We start from the raw sequence: 12,077 nt of genomic DNA on the forward strand, positions 1-12,077 counted from the left end.
TCGGGTCTTGAGATGATGAGATGAGAGATGATTACGATGATGGGTTACGGCTTAGACAGACTGCATAGCATAATAGCGTCTAGAAAGCATTCGGTATTCCGAGCCCATCTTTCTTCATATAATTCAAGCGAAACAGCAATTCGTATTCAATGCAATATTCAAAGCTCTTCATACTCGTTATCTATTCATTAATACCGACTCCTCGCGCCACCCCTCAAGTTCTCCCTCCAAAGACAACAAATACTCCTCCCCTCACACCACTTCTTCACCTCCTTGACATCCACCTCGCCATCCCACCCTACCTTCTCCAGTGCCCCCGTATTCAACCACACCGCTAATTCTTCCAGTATAATCGGATCATACAATAAAATCTTTTCATGCCAGGAGGGTTTTGATGGGTCTTTGGAAGGCGGTGCGTTCTTAATGGCACGGGTTATATGCATGAAGAGTAAAGCTCGGGATGAGAGGGGAGAGAGTTCGGGGCTGGTGTCGATTTCCAGATCTGTCGATAGCTTCAAGGGGAGTGGTGGAGTTTTGGTCTGAGATGCTTGCCGGCGAGGAGGGGAGGGACGGGTTTCGGTGTCGGAGTCAGAGATATCTTCGACAACCGCCTCTTTCCCTTTCTTTGATTTTTTGGGAGTCCGAGTTTGTGACAACGGAGTGTCACTGTCCATCTCAAAATATTCCACAGTAGTTGACTTCTTCGGTCTCCCAACTTTGCCTTTTGGTGGCGAAGAAGTTGTACTCTCCTTTCGCGGTCTTCCTCGAGGTCTTTTCGGAGAAGCTGCGCACACTTGGTTTGAAGCTGGTGGTTTGGATGACTCGGGAGGAGGTTGCGACAAGACATTAGCCCCTAGGGCACCTAAGGCTATTCGATTCTTGCCCTCCCAGCATTTTTCCAGCAATGCTATCATCCCATCTCGACTCTTGACGGGCTTGAAGCGATATGAAGCAATCTCTTTCGCTAGCTGTGCAGTTGTGTAGGATGAAAAATCTGGCATGCCAACACCTTTCGATTTGGCTGCCTTGGTAGAGGCTTTCGCTAGGGATTTAGTCCGCCTAGAAGGCGACTTGTCTCTCTTTTCTCTCTTTGATTTTTTCGGAGTCGATTCTTTGGACTTAGGATTGCTCGCAGGGCTGCTTAGAAGTTCAGCTCTGATTGCTGCCTCTACGGGTCCGATTCTTCTTGTCGCTTCTTTCGTTGTCTGAAGGTCTTGATCCATATTTTTGCCCAATTCTTCAATATCATACCAAACATCCTCAGCTACTTCATTCACCAAAGGCTTAGTGGCTCCAGGCATGATTGTTGGTATTGTGTGTTTTGTGGCAACTGGAGAGTCAACGAGGTCGACCATCTCAACTTCTAACAAATCACCAGCCATATCACGGGCTGCCGCAGACCAGAGATCGCGGTTAGCCGGGGCCAATGTCTTCCCACGGTTTGCAAACACAGACGCATGAATTGAATCCGCAAATGGGTCGTCTTCGTCAATTTCATTCGACGCTTGCATAGCTTCATGTAAATCACGGAGAAGCCTGGGCGAATCCTCTCTTGCAAGTTGGCTCGAGGTTCCAAAGACGAAATCCTGATTTCCGCTCTGTTTTAAAGCTGACTCGGGCGAGAGAAGAATTGGAGCGTCTGCAGATCCCTTTTTGGGCTTTGCCCCCTTCACCAGGCTCTTCGACCGTGGTTTTGGAGGAACTTTGAATCCATCATTTGTAGGTCTTTCTGTGGTTTGTCGAGAAAAGTATTGCAGTAGAGGCGCCGGTTTGGCAGTAATTTCTTCTTGTTCAGCATATGCAGATGTTGCCAGGCCTGTGATTGTCCTTGCCTTCTTCTTGGGTGCTTTCTCTTTGAGAGATGTAGCTGCAGCTGTCGAGACACTCGTTTTGACAAGTTCGATGAGCTTTCTCTTCCGTGGCTTCTCAGTCTCTAAGGACTTCTTCCCAATATCGTTATTATCCAGCTTCGAAAATCCAAAGCTACCAAACAGATCTGTAAACGTCTTGCTTCTCTCTCCTGATTGAATCGATCCGCAAGATGTCGAGCCGAAATCTAATCGATCACCAGAAATAGGAGTGATACCTGTCGTCTTCCCTGTTGCCGTTGGTGGAGTCCAGTCAGTACGTCTCTGGACAGCTTCAACTAGCCCCAGGTCAACCGGGTCGGCAAATGGATCTGTTATAGCAGATTCCAGCTTCTTGGACTTCACTGCCTTGTCCACTCTATCAGACGTCAATTTGCTGGAAGGTTTCGTGATCTGACCTTTCGCAAGGATGATTTGGGACTCGCCCTCTGGTTTCTTAGATCTTGGCTTCCGAGCTGGCTTGTCTTTAATCCCTTCGTCCGGATTGGCATCTTTATCTACCTTCTTCGCGCGGGGCTTTTTAGGAGCAGGTTCCTTCGGCGTATCATTTCCTCCAACGGCTTGATCTGTCACCTTCACCCTTGGCTTGCGTGGCTTCTTAGGTTCTCCTTCAACGGTATCCTTCTTCTTTCGTGGAGCCTTTGCCACCTTCTCCTCGCCGACACCGACTTTCTTTGTAGCAGGTTTTCGAGGTTTAGCCTTCGGGAGTTTCGGTAGCTCTTCAACTGAGTCTCCGTTATGCTCTTCCATCCTGAAAGATCCAATTGCATCCACGCCAAGCAAGTCCTTCGCAGATGTCGCTTTGAGGAGCGACGCTACGCTTGTGAACGATGCCGAGGCAGTTTGGGGAACTTGGGTTGCGCGGCTTCCTGTGCGCAGAACTGGGGCCTTCTTTTGTGTCAATTCGTTGAATGATGGAAGGGGAGAAGAGGACATGTTGTATGTTCTGAACGGTTTCGGAGGAGAGGACGAAAGGACCAGGATGTCGTGGGAAGCCATCTTGATGCCTAGAGTCCAGCCTTTGCGCCGGGCGCAATTCGAAAAGTGAGGAAGGCACGACAGGGCGATGTTGTTCCTCACATTCCAGTAATTCGTGGCGGAATAGACTTCGAGGTGAAGTGTTCTGGCGATGTTATTGATGCACAACATGGGCAGTCGCGAATTCGTCTCGAAATCACGTGCCAGAAGACCAACCTGAAAGTTCGCTCGCTCAACCAATGATCTTCCAGCCCTAGCTTCAATCCCTCCCACGGAAAATAACGTCGAATCTCGAGAAATCATCTTGAACGCAACCTCACCATCAAAACGCTTCTTCGACGACCAGTTTCACTGCAAACAAACCGTCATCATGGAAAACGATAAGGGAGAACTCGTTGACCTGTAGGTGCTTCCAGGAACATAATTGCGACAACAGAACACCACGGAGAAAATCACGAAAGCTGACTGCAACTTTCACAGTTACGTCCCCCGCAAGTGCAGCGCAACCAACAGAATCATCAAGGCGAAGGACCACGCATCCGTGCAAATCTCAGTTGGCAAAGTCGATGAGAACGGCCGATTCACCGGAGAGAGTCAAGTCTACGCACTTTGCGGCTTCGTCCGAGCGATGGGCGAGAGCGACGATTCGTTGAACCGATTGGCACAACGGGATGGTCTGCTGAAAAATGTGTGGAGCGGAAGCCTTCAGCGATAATTGCATATTGGGGAGTTCTTGGTACGATTGCCTGGAATGCGAGTTTGGGAGCAGCGCAGCTAACATCGGTTGCAGATTTGTGGTTATGGCATGGGCTGGGATATGGGAGAGACACATACTGGGTGGAGAACAATGGGCTAGATTTGGCATGTTGCTGAGATAGTCACTCTTCACGTGTGATCACAATTCGACCACTTTTCCCAAATCGACCCCGTTGATTCATGCTTGTGAGGTTTCTGGACAAACTGGATTGACAAAACGGCTCTTCGAAACTCCTCGTGCGCACTCCAGGGTGACCATTTGTTCGAGGAGTCAGACTGCTATTTCGATAGTAACTTAGCCGGAGATCGATCAATTCTGGCCTTCTGAAGAGCTGTGACGTTAGAGCATCTTGTCAGAGCACAGATACGGGCCGGACATGAAACGAATTCCAGGTTTGATTGATGAAGTCTCGGGGCCTTGAGCTGTACTATTTGATACTCAAGTGAGCGAGTTGGCCAGAAAAGGGAAGCTCGAGGCCTTCAGGGTTGAATCGGCTCTCTTTCGCGTTGCGGTCCTCTTGCACGCTCTTGCACTCTTCGTTGTATGCATAGCTAGGTCAAGCGGCGCATATCTGCAGAAAGGGCTGGGCTGATGCATATTCGGAAGTATTAGCAAAGGTATTCTTAAAGATCATGTCAGGCTCAGAAACCCGCAACTTACCCTTTTCCCCACTTAAGCAAACCAACTGATGTTTCCCACCCCCAACGTCCATCTCATCTTCACCACAGTCTCTCTACTCAGCTCAGACTCTCGTCCTTTGATACAAGCTGTATTCTTCCTTGACAGAACCATCATCAACGTCCGCTCTCTCTGCCCCGTCCCCGGCCTGATCCATTTTCCATTCTCTATCACCAACTGCTCCTACCACCCAAGGTCCGTGCTCATGAATCCTCGAATCGCGGTTTTGAGCCCCGGAATTATTTCACCAAGTTCATTCTTAATTCCTAGCCCAGTTTCGAGCAGCCCAAGAGCAGCAACCTTTGTTATTTTGGCACAAGACTGTGTTAGATGCTCTATTCTCCATGCTTGCTGGAGATAGATCAGCGTGGTACATACGCCGTAAAAACAGCAGAGTATGTACTAGTGGTCTTCGAAGCGTCGTGACTCAATTCCTCGTGGCTGATGAACATTCATGCGATCCATGATTGTCTGTTTTTCATACGGATAATCGTCAGATTGATAGTGGTCAGAAGCGTCAACGAGCTCAGCACTTACTTGGTTATGCCAGTCTGCTGTTGAGCCTGCTGTTGTTGCTCCTGGAAAGGTTGCTCAAAAATGGAAGGTGGGTGGTTGGGAGGTTTGTTTTGATATTGGCCCTAGCTGATTCAATTCGTTCGAAAAGCCATTGGGATGATGTGTTTGCAATCCAAAAGCGATTGAGCTCCAAGAACATTTGTGCGGGGATGGAGCGGACTAGAATAGCCTGTAGTCCTTGACGGGTAAATTCTCGGGGCATCAGAATGCTTGCCTCCGTTTGTTTCATCGATGCAAAGGATCCATTTTCTCTCGGTGCTGCCAGGTAAGTAGTATTTGGCTGGTAAACAACTCTGAGAGTTGGAAGGGAATAAGAAAGGTAGTCCTGGTAAATTAACTTTTGTTGCCTCGAAGCTGCATTCTGATACGTATCAAATGCTTGACCAGCTTGAGGAGAATTGTAAAGAGGAGATATTGGCCACACCGTAGGCATACCATTAAAGTGCATGTGAAAGATCGGCTGGAAAGTGACTGTTTGATTCTGTGGAGGACTGATATTGGGCGTGACAGTCGACGTCGAGTTCCCACTGGTAGTGTTGGCCGTGGCTTCGTGAGTGGATTGATCTGAAATCGATGTGCTGATGTTTCTGATGCTGTCTATCCGGGTGTCATGAGCCTTGCAATCTCGTCTTTGCTGAGTCTTTGACAAAGCAGCTCACACTCTAATTGTCGCAACCTTCTGGGTTGCGGTTTCTGACCGCATCGATTACCGAGTCTCTGCTTTTCTCTTCCAGGCATTTCAGTATCTTCTCCAAAACTTGGTGCTCCTTTTTCTGCTCTTTCAGTAATTATAGAAGCCTGCCACCATCTTAGTGAGCATACCGTCGTCAAAATGACGGTGCGTTCTTCCACAGATATTTCGAACCCCCTCGACATTGCATTGAAGCTGCAGCGGGTTGCTATGAAACCCCATCATTTTGCAGTGCTTGCATTTTTGCATTCGTTGATTAAGCTTCCAATCTCATTGATACTGCGACGGAGATGTGGAAAGGCCAGCTCAATGCATTATCTCCTAGGAAATCTCTCAGTTGAGAAGCTCAAGTTCAACGTTCAGTACAGTGGTATGAACAAGACTTACCATCATTGTGAGACTTCTCCATTGTCAAGCTTCATTTGTACTTCCGAAAGTTCCACCTGAACACATTGAAGTTCTCTGCCTGCGGCTGTCACGATGCTCGCCCTATGCCGACACTTCCCAATGAGGTCGCAAATCCAATCGATGCCGTCAAAGATATCTCTCATAGTAATAGGACCAATAAACGCCATGCTGAGAAATCAAGTCCGTTTAACAAAACGAAAAGAGAATACTACAATTTTTGCACATCTCCCAGGTGGGTTCCACACGTATTCAAGCTGTAGTCTTACGAAGATATCCCTCCTCGTGCATAAAACACAGCTCAGTGAAAGCCGCCAAGATATCTCAGCCCACATATCACGCTGATACTTATCTCAACAATCAAGATCGCGAGAGCAAGCTGCGTGTCTAAGGCTGACAGATGGCTAATGGGCTGATGAGGGCGAGATCAGGAGACCCAATTAATCTATTTCATGTTTCACAAGAAAAAGCAAGTCTTCACAACTCATATCGCAAAGTACAGGTACGGTCTACATAATAGACACTTCAAGCCTCAAATACTGTATTATTCAATAAAATCATATTCCAGCCTTCCGCTATTTCAATACATCCAGAACGCCTTGCTAAGTCTCCTCAAAGTCTCATATGGTGGACCAATGGACCATTTTTACAGCTCTCCCTCCTTCAGCACCCCTCACTCATCAACATTCGCTGCATACTTCGACCAACTCCTGATCTTCGGGCCATAACGATAGAACGCATACGGCACTGGCACCATGAGCGTCGAAATGATACCCAGAATAGTCAACGTCCAGTGGACACCCAAATTCTCGTAAAATCTATCCATCATCAGCATCCATCGTCTCGAAAACCGGGGCAAACATCAAACTTACGGAATCCCAACCTCAACCATGCCGCCCGCAGCAACATATCTAATCAACGTCAAACTCGCCAACGCGCTGGCAGCATACATCTCATAGCTATCAATAATATATTGATAACTCGAGATGAAAATGCACAAAATGCCATAACCGAACAACACGCTCGCCACCAGCGCGTTCCAATAACTCACACTCTTATAATTCGTCCAACCCATCCAGAAAAGCGAGATCGGAACAGCTGGGGCGCCAAGCATAGCGAACCAGAGCCGCTTTTCAGGGGGATTGCGTGCGTTGGGTCCGTATTTTTCTCGCGCGATGGCGAGGTCCCGTTTTGCCCAGTGGTGGATGAGAGGTACCCAGAGAGAGGCAAAGCAGAGACCGATGCCGATGCCGAGGAAGGAGAGACCGGTTATGCCTTCGCTGAAGCCGTAGGTCCTGCCAAAAATGTATGTATATCCGTCCAAAAATGTGAAAAGAATGATATACACAACGGTCAGATACAACGCAAACAAGATGACGATTGGTTCTCGTGCAGTCAAGATGAAGGGGCGGTACAGAGCGTGCAGCAATCGTTTCCAGAATGGATCAGCGCGGATCTCAACTTCTGCTACGTAGCGGTTGTCGCCTGTGATTTTGCGGAGATGCGTAGCTTTCCATTTTAGGAGGATAGGAGCGAATGTTTCGGGTTGGAAGAGGATGACCATGATGAGGATGGCCCCGGAGATGATGAGGGTTATCCATTCGCACCACCGCCAGCTCACCAAGCTTGACTGGCCGACGAAACCTCCCACGACTGGGCCGAATATTGGTCCCATGAATGCGGCATTCGCGAAGACAGGGAAGGCAAAGACACGTTCCATTGGATCCCAGAGATCTGAGATAGATCCTCCTGCACAGGTTAAGGGAGTTGAGCCGAAGAAGCCAGCAAGAAATCTAAAAACGAGCTGGGCACCGATATTAGGAGCAAGAGCAGAAGCCATGATCCAGATCATATACACAGCCAGTGTAACGATATAAACTGGGTTCCTTCCCACTGTCTCAGAAATCGGTCCGGCAAACAAGGCACCAAATCCAAATCCCACCAAAAACAACCCAGTTGCCAAGCTCTCAGTCACCTCACTGACACCAAACTCCTCAGCAGCCTGCGTAAGGGCTGCCGAATCAACAGAGGACGCAAAACCGACGATGAAGCCGATCCATGCGATCATAATCGTTGCGAGGATGCGTGTCCCATAGGACCAATTATGAGGGTTCAAAATATCGGATTCAGACTCATACCCAACGACGAAGACCTTTTCCCGCTCGGGGGCTTTATCGCTGGTATTCGTTCGACCGCTTGCTCGTGTCCTTCGCCTCGTCATCTCTTTAGAAAGTTCTCTGACTTCGATACCAGTCATCGCATGCCCCATTCTTGTTCCGAAGCTCTGAGACGTGTGGATCGTTGCGAGGGTGTTATTCCTTTCCATCCCTTCTTCCTCTTCTTCTTCCTTGTCTCGATCATCTTTCTCGTCCGATCTTCCTGGCTGCTCTGCTCTCTCCGGATCACGAGAGTCGGGGCTCTGATCTCCAGAGGGAATATCCGAGCTTGAGGATCCAGCATCAATTGAGGATTCTTTGTGTCCCAATTCCTCCCCACCTTGGCCGCTTCCAGCATTCTCAGCATTTCCTCGCTCGATGGCCTCAGCACGCTTCTCGTCTCTTTCATACTGAGCACGCGCATGCTTGCCAAAACGCTTGTAGGCTAGATATGACTGCATTTTGAGCCCCCACTTATGCTTCCCTCGAATGAAAATCCAAAATCAAGGCAATTGACAACGGAAAGAGGGATGAGAAGAACTGGAACTTATCTTGCTGCAATCGCCTCCATCATAGCGCAAAAGTAAGACTCATGGTGTAGCGCATAAAAAAATAGCGCTTTGTAATTAGGGAATGGCCTCTTTAGTGCGACGTTAAGTCCGACTATTATCTCCACAAGTTGATGTTGACATCATGGTTTTGAGTGGCCCGAGTGGTTGCGGCAACCATCCGCGGGAAGGTGGGGTTGTTCTCGGGTATAACGGCTGCGAATGGAGAGGTTAGAGAATCATCCCTGTTGATCTTCCGGTTCAGGAACTGGACCGCGGTCCATTAAAATTTATAATCGTTGGGGAAAAGGTTGATCTTTTGGCTTGCCTGAGTCGTGTGTGGTGGGCTGCGTGACTGTTGGAAGCTCGTGTCAGAGGGCGGGAAGAATGCTATTGCTGGGCACCCAAGCCCTTTGTCTATGCGGTTTTCATTCATCATCTATCCTATCGTACTTGTACAATTCTTCCAAATGCTGTATCCGCATCTAAAACTTGTAGACTTGATCCTTCGAGTAGCCCAACTGCTCAAGAATACTTCCATCGAGTTCTCCTTGGTCTGAAGGAGACTTCTTGACTCCGGAGATAGCCTTGTACATTCCAGGGGGTCCGCAAACGAAAACCTTGATGTTCTCCTCCTTCGGTTCTGGGAGGACTGTCTTCAATAACTCTTTACTAACAAATCCCTTTCCACCCTTCCATCCCTTTGGTGGGTTGTCTAGAACGTAGAATGCGCGGAATCGTTGTGGGTAGGTGTTCTCAAGATCATCGAATTCCTTCTTCAATAAGATATCTTCTTCTTTAACATTAGCGAAAACGAGTGTGACCTTGGTCTTGTCGTCTGGGTTGTTGAAGATCGTGCGGACCACTTGGTACATTGGGGTGATTCCAGTGCCTCCTGCAATGAGAGCAACGTGAATGTGCTTATTTGGTGTCCAGGGATACTTTGGAATTGGACCTTTGAAGTCGAGGGATTGGCCAGGTTGCATTTCGTGAAGATGGGTGGACATAGGACCGTTAGGGTATTTCTTCACGAGAAGATCCAAGAATCCCTTTTCATCTTTAACTTTGTCAACGAAATCTGAACCACCATTTGGAAAGCAATTTACCTTCGTCGCTAACAGGTGTATAAGGTCGAATCGCAGGCTTATCCATATCAGGCCCCTTGAACTTCGTGAGAATGGCAGATGCAATGACCAGACCGCTGACTTGATCATTCTCGGGCAATGCGAAGCGGAGCTTCTTGGTGTTGTGGTTGACATCTTCGACGCTCTCGAGCTTCAAACTGATGAATCCTTGATCGCCACCCTTGAAGGCAGACTTGGCGGAGATACCCTCCAACTTTGCTTTACCTGCGGCGACTGCATCCTTTGCCTTGGCTTCTGCGTCCTTCGCTGCACCCTTGACTTTTGCGGCATTGTCACCTTGGCTGTAGTAATAGTACCCTCCACCAGCAAGCAGTGCAGCAGCTCCGGCATAGAGCAGGGTATTCGAGCCTCCGCTTGATGGTTCGGTTGCATATCGACGGGTTTGCTATGGGTCGTTATCAGCTTTGATTCGACCTCTTCAGTGGAACTCAATGCCTAGAGAGGATCCTTCCGAATGTGGCGCCATCACAGGAGCTTTAAACATAAACAAAACTTACTGTTCTCAACGGCTGAGCCGCTCTGAAAGCCTGTCTCGCGAACATATTGAGATTTTGGGTATTGTGATTAATTGAGGAACTCAATTGATCATGACCAGATATCAACAGGAGCTCCAGGATAGTGGAATTTGGGCCATGACGTTGCATGTAGCTTCTTCACGCTAGGACGAATGCGGACTGGTCTGATTTCTTCAACTTCACACGCTGCACGAAATTTTCAATTTGCACCTGCACGCAATGTTCTTCCGGGTTTTGGTACATTGGAAGTTAGGATTCCAAGTGGATACTTCTATCCAGTGGTCTCATCGAATGCGCTGCTTTCCAGAAGGCTCCTCCGATCACTTCGTCCCTTCGTCTTTGACTTTTCGGCCTTCATCGATCCGCCTCCTTTTCCTCCGATGCCTTCATCCCTCTGTATTGCTTTCATCAGTAACCGCTACCACAATTCGAATGAGCATCGTCGCTTTAACGCCTGAATAATTTTAACCATTCTTTGTGCTTGAAACTTCTGGGGAAGACATGTTCGAAGGGCCGTTCGCCCTTCTACGAAGTGATCCGAAGACAATCCGGTCACCATTTTATACTTAAGAATGACTAAGACAAATACACGTCATCAAGGACTCTGCTATACGGCGGACAGTGTCTGGGCAGCTATTTTCCTGGATGTTACACGAATCGGGAGGAACGACGCAATAAATCTTCAACTCATTCATTTTCTAACATGGTTAAACGCTCTTTCCCTTCCTCCGCAGCGCTCATAAGAGCACAACCCGTATTCTTTATTTCGCTCTCTTCGACAATTGCAAGTCTGAAGATCCGAAGCACAGTCCACAAATCTACATATCGAGTATCCGGTCCACTGGCACTTGGAATTCGACCAGGTGACGCCAATTCAGAGGGCCTCGATAAATCTCTTGCCTGTTTTGTCTTCAGTCAGATCAATCTGACTATGTATCTTCCAGGTAGTCAATCTCTACGGTGATCGCGGCATAAAGAATCGGGATTATAGGGCATTGGGCGACTCTCTGACCCTCTAGCGTACAGATCAAGGTAGCAAACTCGCTAAGGCCCTATTTCAGGCTTTTCCCTAAAAGTAGCCTATGCGCCTTCGACAAGGGCTGCCATACCTTTTTAGGTCTTCTCCCCTGTACTGACAAAGGAGTCGTCGCTATGGAAGCATAACCCTAGAAGATCTACTTATCCCTGCAAATGTCTTACAGTGCCTCTTTACGTCGATTTATGGAGTACTGCCTGGAGTTATAGGGACTTATAGCGAACTCTTGCCCTACAATCCGTACCCTGTAGAGTACTATAGGTCAAAATGCCCTGTATTCCCGGTTCTTTATGCCTCGACCTCTGTACGCTCTCTGGATCAGATTTAGCCTCGCATTTATTTCGCAGTGGCGCTGGCATGATCGGGAGGTCGCCTTCGAAGACCGTTCGGAAGAACGTACTGGAGTCGTGGGCTGGGAAATTTGCTGAGGCTGTGTGCTGATATCGTGGAGATGTCTAATTTTGAAGTGAAGAAAAGCCAAGTGAAAGAGAACTTTGCAAAGCTATATCATTTTTCAATTGTTTATCTTCGGAGATCAGTGTTTCCAAATTTCATACATGATGCAGACTGTGGGATAGAGAATCAGATGCCTGAGCCATACCGCCTGGCGAACCAGAAATTTGACGAATACCTACCGTTCACTGTGGGTTGGCACGATTTAGACCAAGAGCTATTCATCTGCCGGCCCACATTATACTTGTCAGGAGACAAAGAAAAGTGTGGT

General features: G+C 48.2%; 4 protein-coding genes across 4 annotated transcripts; 1 reads left to right on the forward strand and 3 right to left on the reverse strand.

Moving 5' to 3' along the window:
• Positions 1-188: 188 nt before the first annotated feature.
• K444DRAFT_662645 (uncharacterized protein) lies at positions 189-2,804 on the reverse strand (the record flags this gene model as incomplete). The annotated part of the gene is made up of 1 exon (XM_024886727.1): positions 189-2,804. The coding sequence occupies one exon, from the start codon at positions 2,802-2,804 to the stop codon at positions 189-191; it is 2,616 nt and encodes an 871-aa protein (XP_024738522.1).
• A 412-nt stretch (positions 2,805-3,216) lies between these two features.
• On the forward strand, positions 3,217-3,561 carry K444DRAFT_525840 (40S ribosomal protein S21; the record flags this gene model as incomplete). Its single annotated transcript, XM_024874486.1, has 2 exons — positions 3,217-3,248; positions 3,327-3,561. The coding sequence occupies 2 exons, from the start codon at positions 3,217-3,219 to the stop codon at positions 3,559-3,561; spliced, it is 267 nt and encodes an 88-aa protein (XP_024738523.1).
• A 2,905-nt stretch (positions 3,562-6,466) lies between these two features.
• K444DRAFT_652276 (MFS general substrate transporter) lies at positions 6,467-8,570 on the reverse strand (the record flags this gene model as incomplete). The annotated part of the gene is made up of 3 exons (XM_024885780.1): positions 6,467-6,771; positions 6,826-8,377; positions 8,450-8,570. 3 exons carry the CDS (start codon positions 8,568-8,570, stop codon positions 6,627-6,629), a joined length of 1,818 nt encoding a protein of 605 aa, XP_024738524.1. The 3' UTR covers positions 6,467-6,626.
• A 483-nt stretch (positions 8,571-9,053) lies between these two features.
• On the reverse strand, positions 9,054-10,397 carry K444DRAFT_611859 (putative NADH-cytochrome b5 reductase 2). Its single transcript, XM_024880023.1, has 3 exons — positions 10,300-10,397; positions 9,764-10,187; positions 9,054-9,714 (listed from the first exon to the last, which is right to left on the reverse strand). The coding sequence occupies exons 1-3, from the start codon at positions 10,342-10,344 to the stop codon at positions 9,143-9,145; spliced, it is 1,041 nt and encodes a 346-aa protein (XP_024738525.1). The 5' UTR covers positions 10,345-10,397; the 3' UTR covers positions 9,054-9,142.
• Between the last annotated feature and the right edge of the window lie 1,680 nt (positions 10,398-12,077).

Source organism: Hyaloscypha bicolor (genome assembly GCF_002865645.1).
Source record: "Hyaloscypha bicolor E unplaced genomic scaffold K444scaffold_56, whole genome shotgun sequence".
NCBI classification, from domain to species: Eukaryota; Fungi; Ascomycota; class Leotiomycetes; order Helotiales; family Hyaloscyphaceae; genus Hyaloscypha; species Hyaloscypha bicolor.